Here is a 17,702-nt window from a genome sequence, read left to right on the forward strand (position 1 = left end):
TGGCGTGCCCAAGGGACGCAACTCTGCACAGCGAATCGCGGCGCCTTTGACGACTGGGCCACCAGTGCCCCCGATTATGGAAAAGGTTTTGTCGCTTTTATGTACACAATCAATGTAAATTATTTATGCGCCCATGGCGATGGCATATTTAAAATAACACATTTGAGAGGAAACAGTTTAAAATGTCAGCGGACAATGAGATTGTTTCGAACAAATCAATTGTTGATGTTTTATAACGGTGATTGCCAATCTATGAAGATAAATATTAAATGTACCAATAGATTATTGTCGGTGGCGTTAGCTGAATTGTAAAGGATTGTTGGAATAAATGAACCCAATTATATCTGCCTGGTGACAATTGTTGTGGATTCGCCAGTATCTTCAATTACAATACGAATGTTTTTCATCTGACATCATGCTTCGATATGTCATTGGATCCGATCATTATTCAGGCTTCCTTTGTCCCTTCTAACATATCAATGCCTGAGTAGAAAGTTTAGGAGGTGAATTATGGAACCGCCGAGACTCGCATGATCAGTTGGTTGGAAAACATACTGTCCGAGGGATTCTTTCAGAATGGTATGGTTATGTAATTGTAGGACATTAAGCACCAACGTGAATGTGCCATGGCTGGTGTTTCTGGTTACAATTCAGCTGATGCTGGGTGAGTGTTTAGACTTATTTCATTTACTCATTCGTACCAATCTCATTATTTATAGCTGCAAGATTTCTGATGCGGCGTTAAGCAATAATCACTCACTCTCTCATTATGTTGTAATTACTGTTTCCGAATACGGATGTATTTGCCTCTCTTCTCCAAAATAAGCTGTATGAAATAACTATTTAATGAATTTATAACTATTTCATAAATTAAATATTTTCAGTTGATAAGGCTTGTATACAAGATCAAGTGAGTATGGTTTTACGCCGCTTTTAGCAATATTCAAGCAATATATCGGCAGGGACACCAGAAATGGTTGGTTGGTTTGTTGTTTTACGCCGCACTCAGCAATATTCCAGCTATATGACGGCGGTCTGTAAATAATCGAGTCTGGACCAGACAATCCAGTGATAGACATCATGAGCATCGATCCACGCAATTGGGATCGATGACATGCATCAACCAAGTCAGAGAGCCTGACCACCCGATCCAGTTAGATGCCTTTTACGGCAAGCATGGGTTGCTGAAGACCTATTCTACCCCGGATCTTCACGCCCGGGGGTACCCATGTGGGGAATCCAACCCGGGTCTTCGGCGTAACGAGTGAACGCCTTCACCACTTGGCTATCCCACCCTACCCAAGATAAGTTATATGTAATAGTTTGTTTGTTTGTTGTTTAACGCCGCACTCAGTAATATTCCAGCTATATGACGGCGGTCTTTAAATAATCGAGTCTAGACCAGACAATCCAGTGATTAATTTCATGAGCATCGATCCACGCAATTGGGATCGATGACATGCATCAACCAAGTCAGCGAACCTGACCACCCGATCCCGTTAGTCGCCTCTTACGACAAGCATAGTCGCTTTTTACGGCAAGCATGGGTTGCTTAAGACCTATTCTACCCCGAATCTTCACGGGTCTCAATATCTTTAAAGCTGAATTTGTCATTTGTGGTCCCAGCATTATCGTAAATGCGTTCAGGTCATCAACGTGAAGATCAGGACATCAGCCACCAAGTGCGTGCATTTTATGTAACTTATCCGTGCATTTCATGCATGCAGTGGTGTCAGCTGATTATGATCATATAATGTGTATCATACTGATAACTCAACAGCCGATGCTGCAGCTAAAGCAGCTCTTGACAAACCGTTATCTCCAATCCTTATCCCGTACAGTAATTTCAAACCAGCCATCAAGAGTTATACTCGGGATCTCAGGCAAAACAGGTGGGACAACCAGGTAGTAAGCAATAGACTTCACGAATTAAAACCAACAATCGGTCATACCAAGTGGGGTTGTCAGTCAAGACATGACGATGTCGTTTTACGACGATGTCGTATTGGCAACAGTCGGTTTACCCACGAATATCTGCTTAAGACAGATGAGGACGAACCTCCTAAGTGTATCCCTTGTGATAAAAGGTTCACCGTCAAGCATATATTGCTTGACTGTGTGGACTTTGCAATCGCAGGAGGATTCACATTATCAACGCGTAAATCTGAATGGTCTCTTTTCCCGTGTCAGCGGGCATCTCATTATCAACTGCTGGAAAGAAATTGATCTGTATAATAAATTTTTAATTTATATGTGAATAATTTAATGCTTATTTTTTAATAAGGTGTGATGCAATGATCAACTGACATTATTGAAGGCTCTGTCCAGGGGGTTAAAGTATCGTAAATGTATTGTCCCCCCTATGTGACACGTAATCGATGAAACTATCATCAACCAGTGTTTTTTAGCCAACTCATTGCTATTATTAAATATTGACCAGTACAACACAACTACCAGTAGCTTGTAGCTAAAGTCATGCAGGAAGCCGAGGTACTGTAAGTCCCCATGATCCCCAGCGAAGTGGCCTAACTTTGGTAACTGGTGACCCATAACCTATTTTAAAAGTGTATACATGATACTGTAATGCTCGAATATGTTTCATAAGTTGTTATCAATATAACTTTGCGTAGACCCGCGAAGATCCGGGGTAGAATAGGTCTCCTGCATCCCATGCTTGCCGTATTAAGGCGACTTTGCTTGTCGTAAAAGGCGACTAACGGGATCGGGTGGTCAGGCTCGCTGACTTGGTTGAAGCATGTCATTGACCCCATTTGCGTGAACGATACACATGATATCAATCACTGGATTGTCTGGTCCAGACTCGATTATTTACAGACCGCCGTCATATAGCTGGAATATTGCTGAGTGCGGCGTTAAACTACAAACCAACCAACCCACCAAATATAACTTTGCATAAATGACTCAATTGTGAATATATTAACTTGGTCTCGTCGCTGTATGGCTGAAATAATGTCGATGCAACTACTTCTACAGGTGACGTCACCACAACTACTACTCAAGCTGACACCACCACAACTGCTTCTCCAGCTGACGTCACCACAACTACTACCCAAGCTGACGTCACCACAACTACTACCCAAGCTGACGTCACCACAACTACTACTCCAACTGACACAACTACTACTCCAGCTGACGTCAGCACTACTACTACTCCAACTGACACCACCACAACTACTACTCCAACTGACACAACAACTACTGCTCCAGCTGACGTTACCACAACTACTACTCCAACTGACACCACCACAACTACTACTCCAACTGACACCACCACAACTACTACTCCAACTGACACAACAACTACTGCTCCGGCTGACACCACCACAACTACTACTCCAGCTGACACCACCACAACTACTACTCCAACTGACACAACAACTACTGCTCCAACTGACACCACCACAACTACTACTCCAACTGACACAACAACTACTGCTCCAGCTGACGTCACCACTACTACTACTCCAACTGACACCACCACAACTACTACTCCAACTGACACAACAACTACTGCTCCAGCTGACGTCACCACTACTACTACTCCAACTGACACCACCACAACTACTACTCCAACTGACACCACCACAACTACTACTCCAACTGACACAACAACTACTGCTCCAGCTGACACCACCACAACTACTACTCCAACTGACACCACCACAACTACTACTCCAACTGACACAACAACTACTGCTCCAGCTGACGTCACCACAACTACTACTCCAACTAACACCACCACAACTACTACTCGTACTGACACCACCACAACTACTTCTCCAACTGACACGAACACAACTACTACTCCAACTGACGTCACCACAACTACTACTCCAACTGACACAACAACTACTACTCCAGCTGACACCACCACAACTACTACTCCAACTGACGTCACCACAACTACTTCTCCAACTGACACCAACACAACTACTACTCCAGCTGACGTCACCACAACTACTACTCCAGCTGACGTCACCACAACTACTACCCAAGCTGACGTCACCACAACTACTACTCCAACTGACACAACTACTACTCCAGCTGACGTCAGCACTACTACTACTCCAACTGACACCACCACAACTACTACTCCAACTGACACAACAACTACTGCTCCAGCTGACACCACCACAACTACTACTCCAGCTGACGTCACCACAACTACTACTCCAGCTGACACCACCACAACTACTTCTCCAGCTGACACCACCACAACTACTTTTCCAGCTGACACCACCACAACTACTACTTCAACTGACGTCACCACAACTACTTCTCCAGCTGACACCACCACAACTACTTCTCCAGCTGACACCACCACAACTACTACTGCAGCTGACACCACCACAACTACTTCTCCAGCTGACACTGACACAACTGCTTCTCCAGCTGACACCATCACAACTACTACACCAGCTGACACCACCATAACTACAACTCCAACTGACACCACCACAACTACTACGCCAGCTGACACCACCACAACTACTACTTCAGCTAAAACCACCACAACAACTACTGCAGCTGACACTACCACAACTACTACTTCAGCTAACACCACCACAACTACTACTTCAACTGACGTCACCACAGCTACTTCTCCAGCTGACGCCAACACAACTACTTCTCCAACTGACACCACCACAACTACTACTTCAGTTGACACCACCACAACTACTACTTCAGTTGACACCACCACAACTACTTCTCCAGCAGACACCATCGCAACTACTTCTCCAGCTGACACCACAACTACTACATCAGCTGACACCACAACAACTACTACTGCAGCTGACACCACCACAACTACTTCTCCAGCTGACACCACAACTACTACACCAGCTGACACCACTACTCCTGCAGCTGACACAACCACAACTACTCCTCCAGCTGACACAACTACTACTGCAGCTGACATCACCACAACTACTTCTCCGGCTGACACCACCACAACTACTACTGCAGCTGACACCACCACAACTACTACTGCAGGTAACACCACCACAACTACTACTCCAGCTGACACCACAACAACTACTACTGCAGCTGACACCACCACAACTACTACTCCGGCTGACACCACCACAATTTCTACTGCAGCTGACACCACTACAACTACTACTGCAGGTCACACCACCACAACTACTACTGCAGGTGACACCACCACAACAGCGTACACAACGTCAACATCAGAACGACATGTATTCAGGAAATGTGTCTGTAGAAGCCAAAATCAAACTGATGCACCAAGCGAACTGGACAAAGTGACTGAGAAGGCCAATGAAATAAAGAAGAACTTAACTGTTGACGTGAAGTATTTAACCAACACGATTCTAAAGAAAAAAAGCCGAGACGACAAACGATCGTCTCCCGTCGTTATTGGGTGGGTGTATCTTGTCGTTGTAGCTGTACCTTTTATGTTGGCTGTTTTGAGTGACGCTGGCCTGGTCGTTAAATGGCTGTTTAAAACTAAAGTAAAACCCACGTGTGCAAAGGACAGAAAAAGTTAAAATTACTGCATAACCGGACTGACAATGTGCTATGTTTATGGCCCAGAGAATACTTTCTGATTGTATCCCTGTGATTGACGAGTTAATGACCTCATTTAATCCCTGTTACATGCGTGTACATAGATATAAGATCGTATTATAAATCAACTTTCTCAAAGTGTAATCGTGATTGTAATGTTTGGGATATTCAGTGATATTCATGCAAATCAAATTACCAATGCTAGAAATACAATCGAACCATTATTACTTAGAGTGTATGTTGTTTGTCATTGCCTTTGTTGTAAATGTTTGACTTCATTGCTCAGGATTGCCCACGGGTAGCCCAGTCGTCTAAGGCGCCGCAATTCGCTGTGCAGAGTTGCGCCCCTTGGGCACGCCAGAAACCTATGATTGTGGGTTCGAATCCCGGTTCGCCCCGATTATGTTTCTAGGTTTGTCAGCACCATACCCGTGCTCTTGGGTTTCACCGAAGTAGTAAACGTCTGAGACCTGCATCACTTCGGGCTTTCCTCCCACATTAATCTGACACGCCGTGATATAACTGGAATATTGTTAAAAGCGGCGTTAAACCAAACTCACTAACTCACTCATTGCTCACAGTGTCTGTTGTTTGTCAGTGCAACTGTTGTAAATGTTTGACTTCATTGCTCACAGTGTGTGTTGCTTGTCAGTGCGACTGTTGTAAATGTTTGACTTCATTGCTCACAGTGTCTGTTGTTTGTCAGTGCCTTTGTTGTAAATGTTTGACGTTATTGCTCATAGTTTCTGTTGTTTGTCAGTACATCTGTTGTAAATGCTTGACTTAATTGCTCACAGTGTCTGTTGCTTGTCAGTGCGACTGTTGTAAATGTTTGACTTCATTGCTCACAGTGTCTGTTGCTTGTCAGTGCCCTAGTTGTAAACGTTAGACTTCATTGTTCACCGTGTCTGTTTGTCAGTGCGACTTTTGTAAATGTTTGACTTCATTGCTCACAGTCTATGTTGTTTTTCAGTACATCTGTTGTAAATGTTTGACTTCATTGTTCACAGTCTATGTTGTTTTTCAGTACATCTGTTGTAAATGTTTGACTTCATTGCTCACAGTATCTGTTGTTTTTCAGTACATCTGTTGTAAATGTTTCACTTCATTGTTCACAGTGTCTGTTTGTCAGTGCCCTAATTGAAGTGCCCTAAAGAGCTAATTAGTAAGTAAGTACACAGCCTATAACGTATAAGAAATGACATAAAGTGTTACACAACTTAAATGCTTGTAATGCTTAAGATTCATCTTCATTTTACTCTTTAATTCTGCAGATTCGTGTTCGAAATACAAGAACACATAGGCATACACAACTATTGACTACTGCATGTATATTCTAACAGATTGATCATTGGTCCCAGTGGACGATCGCTTTTCGGTGAAATCCACAGGACAGTTTTTTCGGGAACAGATCATTTTTCACAAATTAAAGCCTCTTTTTGAATCCCCAAGCCAACCCCATCACAGTCTATACATATGTGGACCGCCTCCGTGGTCTGGTTAGCGGAAGATCCGGGGTTTCATCCCCGCCCCAGTCATACCAAAAGACGTTAAAAGATGGTACTTGTTGTAACCATGTCTGGCGCTCGGGATTCAGGAGCTAAAACAAGGACTGATCGGCTTGAAGTCAGTATACTGTGTCTGAGTGGGGTATTCATGTTAAACTGCGGCATGGTATCTTCGTGGGCTGGCACGATAAATCGGCATCAGTCCGGACTAGTACAAGTAGACACACACACACACGCACGCGCGCGCGCGGACGCACATACACACACACTGGTCCCGTTAGTCATCTCTTACGACAAGCATAATCGCCTTTTACTGCAAGCATGGGTTGCTGAAGACCTATTCTACCGCGGATCTTCACGGGTCATAAAGATTTGAGTGAGTTGAACGCCACTTTGAACAGTATTTCGGTTACACCACGGCGAGTAAGATTGATGTTGGGGGAAGGCCCGAAGTGATGCAGGTCTTAGACGTTTACCACTTTCGAGAAGCCCACGAGTACGGTATGTAACAAACCAAGAAGTACAATCAGGGTGAACAGGGAGGCAACTCTGCACAGCGAATTCCAGCACCTTCGACAACTGGGCCATCAGTGTCCCAAAGACCTGGAAAACCATGCCTGGTGCCACGGTCGGTTTGGTTTGTTGCTTTACGCCGCACTCAGCAATATTCCAGCTCAATAATCGAGTCTGGACCAGACAGTCCAGTGATTAATATCATGAGCATCGATCCACGCAATTGGGATACGATGACATGGATCAACCAAGTCAGCGAGCCTGACCACCCGATCCCGTTAGTCGCCTTTTACGACAAGCATAGTCACCTTTTACGGCAAGCATGGGTTGCTGAAGACCTATTCTACCCCGGATCTTCACGGGTCTCGCAATCCCTATTGAGAAATACGTGCAACATATCCCAAGTCCTTTGCCTAGACAGCCACATTAAAAACAAGTTGCTTATGCGACTTCATATTATTTCGAAAGAGGTTCTATACAATTAGATTCAAAGCAAACTATCTTCTTCCTGGAATCGTTAAATGCTTCGGTCGAAGGAACATTATCAGTGAAGTATATTAATCATGTTTTGATTTGCAAACATTGTGCAGGCTACTATGTCCTATGCATGTTGTGAACAATAGTCATCTTGACTGCTTATACCGTGCCCCTTATCATCTAACGAATTTCATCATCTTCCAATAGCTGTTTAACCAGCGTGACAACATAATGCAATTGTTATTTGTGGTAAGTAATTAATATTTTAAACTCCATTTATCATGGCTGAATTATAATATATATCTTTTACTCCACTGCCGTTCCATCCAATTTAACGAGGAGAATAATGTGTCAGATGTGACTTGACGTCTTTCAAGACGTTATAGTCAAACAAAATTGTGAATAATTAACCAAATCTCATTCTCTGGGAACTACGACTTCTATTGTCACTGAAATTAAATTCATCAAGAAAAAAACATGCATACTTCCCGTTGCAACTCCAATTAAAATGAAACTAATCAAGAAAATCGTCTGCATATGTGCTCAACAATTTGTATGTGAGAATATTCTAGCCACCTACAAAATGACGTATACGACTGACCATAGACGGATTTAGTAAAGCTTTCAAAAAGATCTATGGTAGACATTTCGACTGACAATTTGACGCATCAATGAGCAAAATGATGTCCCAAGCAACTCCTTATTTTGAACCTTTAGGTTCCCATGTATTTTAATATGAACAATTGATTTGGCTTTGCATGTGTTTGTGACAGGGCAGGACACACTCACATTTCGCGAACATTTGCTATCATCACCATTTGATAGTGATACATAAATACGTGGTAAATAATGAGTAAAGGTTTATTTAGGTTTAACTCGGTAAGCACAACGCAGCCGATCCGCTGCTCAGGTCACGTGCTCCCGCTACCGCTACCGCGAGGTCACCGCGCCTCACCCGTGACACTCAGTCTTCCCCCTGCAGGCGAGTAAATAAGACTCCTACCCTCCCTCCCAGGGCTTGTTAGTTTTTAATTGTTGTTTTAAAATGTTGTACATTTTAGTTAGGAAGGTATTTCTTCATTGTTTTAACACATAAATAATTTATTGTCAATTACATATTGACCTATTCCTCAACGCGGTTGTTTGTCTGTTCTTGATAAGAGTTAAATGCTTTTAAGGGCTTTTAGTAGATTATGGATAGGTTTTTTTTGCCAATTTTATTCACATATACTATATTTCACAAGTTGGAACTGGTCTAAATTGATCAATCGTTTTGACAGTTATCATTTGGATCGGTTGGATTGTTGTTTTACGCCGCACTCAGCAATATTCATGCTATATGACGGCGGTCTGTAAATAATCGAGTCTGGACCAGACAATCCAGCGATTAATATCATGAGCATCGATCCTTGCAGTTGACGTAATATCAGGTAAAACCAAGTCAGCGTCAACCAAGTCAGCGAACCTGACAAACCGATCCAATTAGTCGCCTTTTACGACAAGCATAGTCGCCTTTTACGGCAAGCATGGGGTGTTGAAGACCTATTCTACCCCGGATCTTCACGCAGATTTTAACGTAACTATTGAACATGTTAGTATTTGCTTATTTTAATTGTTGTGATAGGACATCCACACACGAGGAACTGCTGAAAAACTATTACAGCCGAAAACTATAATGTAGCCTTTAACCATACACCTTTGATTACCTTCATCCTGAGTGAGTGAGTATGGTTTTACTCCGCTTTTAGCCATATTCCTGCAATATCGCGGCGGGGGACACCAGAAATGGGCTTCACACATTGTACCCATGTCGGGAATCGAACCTTTATCCTGACTGACTTATGCTAGCTAGCTATGTTGAGTTTCATCGACTTTCCTCAATACTTTCATCAGGAAGCCAGCCTAAAAATAGCTGAGTAATTAATATTTTCTTTTCAAAATACAAAATTGGTTGTAAATAAAAGTAATAAAACATAGGTTGCTGGGGTCATATGTTCTGATCTGGATTTCCCATGGGTTTCCGGACGCTCTACTGTTCTGTGAATAGTCAAATGGGGTTTGACGACGTGTTCAAGATCATTGCACTTATATAGCGACGTGTGTGTGTGTGTGTGTGTTTTGCGTGTTTGCGTGCACATGCGTGTGTGTGTGCGTGTGCGTGCACATGCGTGTGTGTGTGCGTGTGCGTGCGGCTGCATACACCTGCCCGGACTTATGCCGGTCTTCTAGTGCTGCGTGCCGGTCTTCTAGTGCTGAGTGCCGGTCTTCTAGTGCTGAGTGCCGGTCTTCTAGTGCTGAGTGCCGGTTTTCCCACTGAGATACCATTCCGCAGTTTAACATGGATACACGATTCAGACACAGAATACTGACTCCCAGCCGTCCGATTACTGCCGAGTACCTCCCTACAACGTCTATTACACCAGAGCTCGGAGACGGCCTCAAAGTATAATCATGAGGAATACAGAAAATAGGCTTGACATTTGATTTCCATTGATACCATACACATCCTTAACAAATCTAACGCACATCTAATTAGTATGCTTTTGAGTTCGTATAACGGTAGGGGACATTAACTTTGTCTTCATCAGGTTTTCTTTTATCATTATAGGCCCGTATTTGGTATTGAATATAAATTGTCAATGCAAGAGAATAACGAGCCTGTTATTCGATGAAGAAACGTTGGTGGCAATTGATTGTTGTAGAAAGTGCCAAGTCCTAACAGACACATGTATGTGATATTTGTTGGGCGCTTCATTTGAATGGTTTCGAAGTGCCACATGTCTTAAAACACCCACGAATTCGGGGATCACTAGACATAACAAGAGTTAATAATTACGGACACGAACTGTTAAATATGTGCAAGAACCTAAACGTGTTTATCTGCAATGGTTGCATCGATAATGATCAGTAAATAGGTGAACCTACATGTACACTGTACCTGTTCGGATAAAAATGTCGTCGACTTCATGTTCATTTCTGTATGAATATATGTTTTCCTCACTGTGGAGTAAGATGGATATACATGTAAAATGTATATTAATTCTTTATAACTTTGATATTACACGTTTTACAGAATCGTTTTCACCTTGGTCGTTTTGTATTTCGCCCACTCTTGAAGCATAGATAATGTGATGAACACCGAAGTCTTGCCAATGAATTACGATATTTGTTTATATTTACATCACAATGATGCTGTTCAGTACACACATATATGTGTTTTTAACATTCTATCATATAAAACAATGTTGGATAATGCACTTTCAAATTAAACAGATTATCCATACCAAACATCATTTCCTCATCAGTTACCCAGTTATTATCTCCATAACATTCATATCACATAACATCATCATATTGACACGTTTCTTTGTGTATCTCGATAAATTCATTTTATCGAGTTTCAGCCAGTAGCTTTAGAGCTTTTAGCTTTTAAACTTTTTAATAAATAAAAAAAAACGGTAAATATACCACATTCGCCATAAACCATTGCGCTAGATGAATTGCTTTTCACACCTAGAAATCTTTTACATGCATACACGTGAACCTTTTCATAACAATGGATTGATTTATTCCCTGCTTTTCGGCACCGTTAAGTATACTTGTAGTAATTTTAACATAAAAAATTATTACTTGCAACTTGAAAGAATTTGTATACTCTTCATTATATACAAGGAAAACCTTTTTGGTCTTGACTAACGCTTCTTTATTTGTACAAACCAATTTAGATTGTTATTGAACATCCAAATATGTATAATGTGTAGTTGCATCCTTTAAAGGACCATTTTTCATTTTGGCAATAAATTCTTAAAAATTGAAAAGTTTTGAAACAAAAATTAGCACATTTCAAACTAAAAAGGATGCAACACACAATCAGACACAAACATGGCATGTATCAACAAAGAGCTAAGAATCAAATGCTGAGACTTAAAGTGACCATTTTTTGTTAAAGTAATCGTTGTCATCCATTTTTATAGCAATAAATTTCTCGATTGAATATATGTTTTTGATTACCTTTTTAAAAGTATATCTGCTTTCGGTTTGATTCCTTTGAAGCCACACATATGAATATTGCCTTTTCCCCAATAAAGGTATGGGATTGATTAATGTATGAGAATAGTTAATAACCAACCAAATAAGATATTTTGTTAATCAAATATTTTGTGAAAGATAATTGTTAAGCCAAAGTTCGATATCATTCCAAAATAATTTAGTTTCATTACATTCCAAAAAGACATGGCTGATGTCCTCACTCACAGCATTACAAAAGCTACATACTCTGTTGTCTACAAGATCCATTGTTAATAGTTCATTTCTGTGTAGATAATTCTATGTAGAAATTCGATTGAAATTCTAAAAGTTTTACATCCTTCAGTGTACATCTATAATTAAACTCACAGTCAAAAGATAATTGCCATTTATCACAAACTTTAAAAATATATTCAGTTGATTTTAATTTATCATAAAAGAGTTCAGCGCCTTTAACAGGTTTCATCAGATCATTTAAGCAACGTTTTACGTACATAGTCTGTAATATCATTTTTCTACTTTTCTTGATTGTTCTTTTCCATGAGACTGGTATATTGAAAATTAAATATCTATAGTCTAATGTTGAACCTGTTATCTGATATTTTAGTTTCAGTTCTTCAAATGACATGAATCTGTGCATATATATTTAATTGAGTAAAAGTTCAATAAGAAAGCCATCAAAACGGAACTTTTATTGTTTTCATGTTTTAAACAACAAATGAAATTTCTTCACGCACAATTTCTGTTTCAAATAAGTTTTTAATTTCGTTGTTTAATATTGGAATCTCTAAATGGCAATTTAATCTAATTTGTGGCAAGTTAACAACTATTTTTTAATACAATAAGTTTAGTTTTGACTCTATTAACATCAAGTTTCAATTTATCAGGGGCGGTCGGGTAGCCTAGTGGTTAAAGCGTTCGCTCTTCACGCCGAAGACCCGGGTTCGATTCCCGACATGGGTACAATGTGTGAAGCCCATTTGTGGTGTCCCCGCCGTGATATTGCTGGAATATTGCTAAAAGCGGCGTAAAACCATACTCACCCACTCACTCAATTTATCACAGTTACTTTAATTTGCACAATAATTAATACATTAATTTGCTTTTGCATGTCACCAACTTTCCTTGAGAATACGATAATATAATCTGCAAAAATAATAGAAAGAAATGAACAACCTTTGGACGAGGCTGAAAACCTTTGTACATAAGCTATGGATTTCTGATTCTAATTTTTTTATGAAAAAGGAAAGTAAAAACGGACATGCAACTTGTGAAAAATATATGAACACTTCTGATAACTTTTAGAACAGTTTAACTAATTTCGTATCACCGTAGTTTATGCGTTTGCGATGTAACATGTCTTACCTTGCACTGCTACCTTCAGACTGACTTGAACATGATACGACACGTCTGGGTGCAAGATGGCTAGACAGGGAAGAGGTCGTGCTTAACATCCTCAATTAATCTTCATTTTAGTTGGCTGTTTGTGACATCTTAATTACGAACATTATTGTGAACCTTTCAGGCATAAAGTCTGTTAAATCTGATCTTGACGTTTATGTGCAGATTTTTTTGTTAATGCTGACGCTTTATTTGGTGGATATTTGCATTTTGGGGATGTCCTTGACAATGCTAATCGAGGACCACGTGTAATATTCTTGTACTACTTTTTGAGCCAATTTTGTTTAACGCCGCAGTCATCAATATTCAAACTATATGTCATCGTGTCGTGTCCAACGGGTGCTCACCCCGTGTGCAACCCGTTAAGCACCCGTGTCACATGCGTGTTACACGCGTTCTCAACGCGTGTTAGGGGAATGAACTTTTAGGCAGTAGTGTACCTGTTCGGATAAAAATGTCGTCGACTTCATGTTCATTTCTGTTCCCTCTTCCTCAAAGTTTCTACCCTGTTTAATAACTTTGAAATAGATGATTTCTCACTGCTCTAATCGGATGTACATAAACTTATATTATTTACTCTCCGTATAACTATTTCAAACAAGGATGATGATGGTAGGATGCCCAACTAAAATCCGAGAAATTAAACCTAAGCGATATGTCGTGTTGAATATTATTAATAGGATAAGGTAAAGTGGAAAGCTGAGGAGAGTAATTGTTTTCAGAATAAGTTCAATAAAGCGACAAAATCCTTTCCATATCCAATAGGACCCGTGAAGTTTCCGGGGTAGAATAGGTCTTCAGCAACCCATGCTTGCCGTAAAAGGTGACTATGCTTGTCGTTAAAGGCGACTAACGGGATCGGGTGGTCAGGCTCGCTGACTTGGTTGTTGCATGTCATCGTATCCCAATTGCGCGGATCGATGCTCATGATATTAATCACTGGATTTTCCGGTCCAGACTCGATTATTTACAGACCGCCGTCAGATAGCATGAATATTGCTGAGTGCGTCGTAAAACAACAAACCAACCAACCAACTTAAGAGTTTTTGATAATCAGCACCGTATGGGCCCAGTAGTGTATGTGTACACACGTTGCTGATCTTCCAAGGGTGCAAATTGATTTAAGATTCGTTGGACGTTTAAGGGTACTGCAAGGCGTTTTATAGGCATTTCCTAAAATGACTTTTATCTCCCACCAAGGACCCTGATAACATGTAATTGTATAACGTTTTTTTGAAGTACAAAACTACACACACCCACACAGACCGCCGTCATATAGCTGGAATATTGCTGAGTGCGGCGTTAAACAACAAACCAACCAACCAACCAACCATATCCAATAGAAATCTCGCAATAAAGCAGAGTCGATTGTACGATTCCGACTCTATCATGAGCATGTGTTTATGAATCACTATCAAATAGTAATGATACCAGGTGTTCGCGAAAAGGTGAGCGTATCCTGCCCCACCGATGGCACCCATCACATACTCATGCACGGAAACATATGGTACAAAGCAAAATAGGGAATTGCATTAGACATCATCTTTGTCACTGACGCGTCAATTTGGAAATGTCCTTCACAAGTCTACAATAAAACTTTTTGAAAGCTTCACTGAAGCCTTGAATGTTGTTTTGATAAAAAACAAAACGTCTGAGCAAGAGTCGTATGACGCTCTTTGAAATCTTGGTAGAAAGTGCATGGTTGCTGTAAAAGGCGACGTTCCTTGTCGTAAGAGGCCACTAACGGCATCGGGTGGTCAGGCTCGCTGACTTTGTTGATGCATGTCACTGATCCCAATTGCGTGGATCGATGCTCATGATGTCGAAACGGATTTACAGACCGCCGTCATATAGCTGGATTATTGCTGAGTGCGGCGTTACACAACAAACAAACAAACAAACAAACAAACAGAAAGAGCATGCTCGATTGTATCTAAAAAGTTGCGAAATGTAAACACCAAAAGCTGGAGCTGCTGGAATATTGCTCGACATGAAGGAAAAGTTGACTATTGGAAAGTTGAAGTCATCCCTCTTGTCATGCAGTCTTGTGGAGAGTGTTTTGTCACTCTGAATCTTTATGCAGATGAAGCGGTCTGACTGGTCTCCTTTATTTCTAGTTCAGGTGGATCAATCAGTGGCAGGGTATTTGCTGTTTGATTGTTATTGAACGATATCAGATTATCGATATACCTGAAGCTTAAGTTAAAACTCATTCCTAGAATCGTTTAGAATGTTTTGGAAAATACGCAAACACGAACGCCGAAGTGAACTGTCCGCCATACATGCCGGTTATGGGACGACTATTACATCACGTGTATGTCAAACTCAGCTGCGATACATACATCCCTGAATTCCTCATACATTTTAGAATCAAATGTTAAATGGTCCTTGTCAACAATAAACAATTCTAGATGAACTCAAGCGAAATAAATTGGGCGTGAAAACGAACGCTGTGCTCGGAAAACTGCACTTGTTTGAAATGTAAACAAAGCAAAATTCAGATTTTAAACTGTATAACATTTTCTCCAATTTTTAGAAGATCCATTCATCTATTCGTTGCATACAATTGCTCAATAGTTTTGGAATATGCATGGGAAGAGCATCGTAGCAGGAATTAGGGAATATATAGATACATAACAATAATTTGGTACATTCAACAGAAATCGTCAAAGTTTCCGTCCTGCGTGACGCCATAACTGACGCAATATCAGGCAAAACCAAGTCAGCGTCATCCAAGTCAGCGAGCCTGACCAACCGATCCCATTAGTCGCCTCTTACGACATTCAAGCATAGTCGCCTTTTACGGCAAGCAAGGGTTGCTTTTGCGCAAGTGTGAAGAATATTAATATACCCGCAATTAGGGTACTGCATTCCAATGTAACCGGTAATTTACGTACATCGCCTAAAGTGTGCGTCACAGTAAAATTGACATTCCTTAAATTTTAAAATAGGAATGTATAAGAAATGCATGTATTGGTTTACTGGAGTTAAGATCTCCGGCGTTTACACGATTTGAACACGGTTCAAAGTGTTCATCATACTCCGGCGTTTACACGATTTGAACACGGTTCAAAGCGTTCATCATACTCCGGCGTTTACACGATTTGAACACGGTTCAAAGTGTTCATCATACTCCGGCGTTTACACGATTTGAACACGGTTCAAAGTGTTCATCATACTCCGGCGTTTACACGATTTGAACACGGTTCAAAGTGTTCATCACACTCCGGCGTTTACCTGTTGTATACCTGTTATACAATTATATACTTTGGGAAAATGCCGTCCCTTAAATCTGAATGGACATTGGAGGCAGAAATGGTATTCTGATTCTACTATTAATACTGTACAGAATGAAAAGAATCTTAAACTTCTGTTAATATTGTACTGTCGACCTATTTCTATCATTAAAGTTTGACTAGGGCATCTAAATTTAGCTATTAAAGCATTAAGATAGATCATATTGTGAATACCAAAAATATAATCTTCCAAAACATAATCTATTGTAACATGTCTGTAAAAGTCTAACTTTGGAGAAGCTGTGATATAATCGTTTCATAGCTGTACATCAACCTAGCCAAACTTCTCCAAAACCACACATATAAAACAAGTATTTAACACCATAAGCCCAGCATCTTTTCCCCATTTCGACCTTACTGAAGTCGACAGTGGTACGCATGCTTAAGAATATATTATTTGATTTTTGGCTCAGCAATCGCAACCAATAAGTGATTATTCTCTTATATTGAAAAACCTTCATAGAAAATCTCCAAACCTCCCCTCTCGCAGCTTTATTCGGGGTTTGGCGTTTAAGACCCAATACTAATTTACAAAACCTGTCATGAATTATATAAACATCTGGGGATGGGTGGAAACCCCATACCTCAGATCCATATTATAAAATTGGGATGATTTTAATATGAAAGAAATGAACCTGTATACTTATAGGAAGTTTTTTAAACATAGAAGATTGACATTGCAATATTTGGATAAGCTTGTTGCGCTTATGTTTCTTTGGTTAAGTACCATGGAGCAGATGCGGAAAAATGAACACCCAGATATTTATCGCAAGATACTATTTCAAGATAATTTGTGTTAAAGCAACAATTTTCATGACATCGTAATGGTCAACCATTTCTAAAAACAATTGTTTTACTTTTATCAATATCAACCTTCATTTTCCATTTGTTACAATACATAGCAAATATGTCTTAACGCTTTTGTAGA

The 17,702-nt window shown here is 40.4% G+C and overlaps 1 protein-coding gene across 1 annotated transcript; it reads left to right on the plus strand.

The window, feature by feature from the left end:
• Nucleotides 1-568: 568 nt before the first annotated feature.
• On the plus strand, nt 569-5,697 carry LOC124147175 (mucin-2-like). The gene is made up of 3 exons (XM_048381452.1): nt 569-664; nt 2,995-3,342; nt 3,646-5,697. Exons 1-3 carry the CDS (start codon nt 577-579, stop codon nt 5,532-5,534), a joined length of 2,325 nt encoding a protein of 774 aa, XP_048237409.1. The 5' UTR covers nt 569-576; the 3' UTR covers nt 5,535-5,697.
• The last annotated feature ends 12,005 nt before the right edge of the window (nt 5,698-17,702 follow it).

Source organism: Haliotis rufescens, unplaced genomic scaffold, assembly GCF_023055435.1.
Source record: "Haliotis rufescens isolate VD_foot unplaced genomic scaffold, xgHalRufe1.0.p SCAF_39, whole genome shotgun sequence".
Lineage (NCBI taxonomy): Eukaryota > Metazoa > Mollusca > Gastropoda > Lepetellida > Haliotidae > Haliotis > Haliotis rufescens.

Excerpts from the sequence above, each read along its gene's own strand:
- LOC124147175 (XM_048381452.1), top strand. The coding sequence starts at position 577 with ATGGTATGGTTATGTAATTGTAGGACATTAAGCACCAACGTGAATGTG. Across the intron at positions 665-2,994 it reads TACAATTCAGCTGATGCTGG|GTGACGTCACCACAACTACT; the intron begins GTGAGTGTTTAG and ends CTACTTCTACAG. Across the intron at positions 3,343-3,645 it reads TACTGCTCCGGCTGACACCA|CTGACACCACCACAACTACT; the intron begins CCACAACTACTA and ends CTACTGCTCCAG.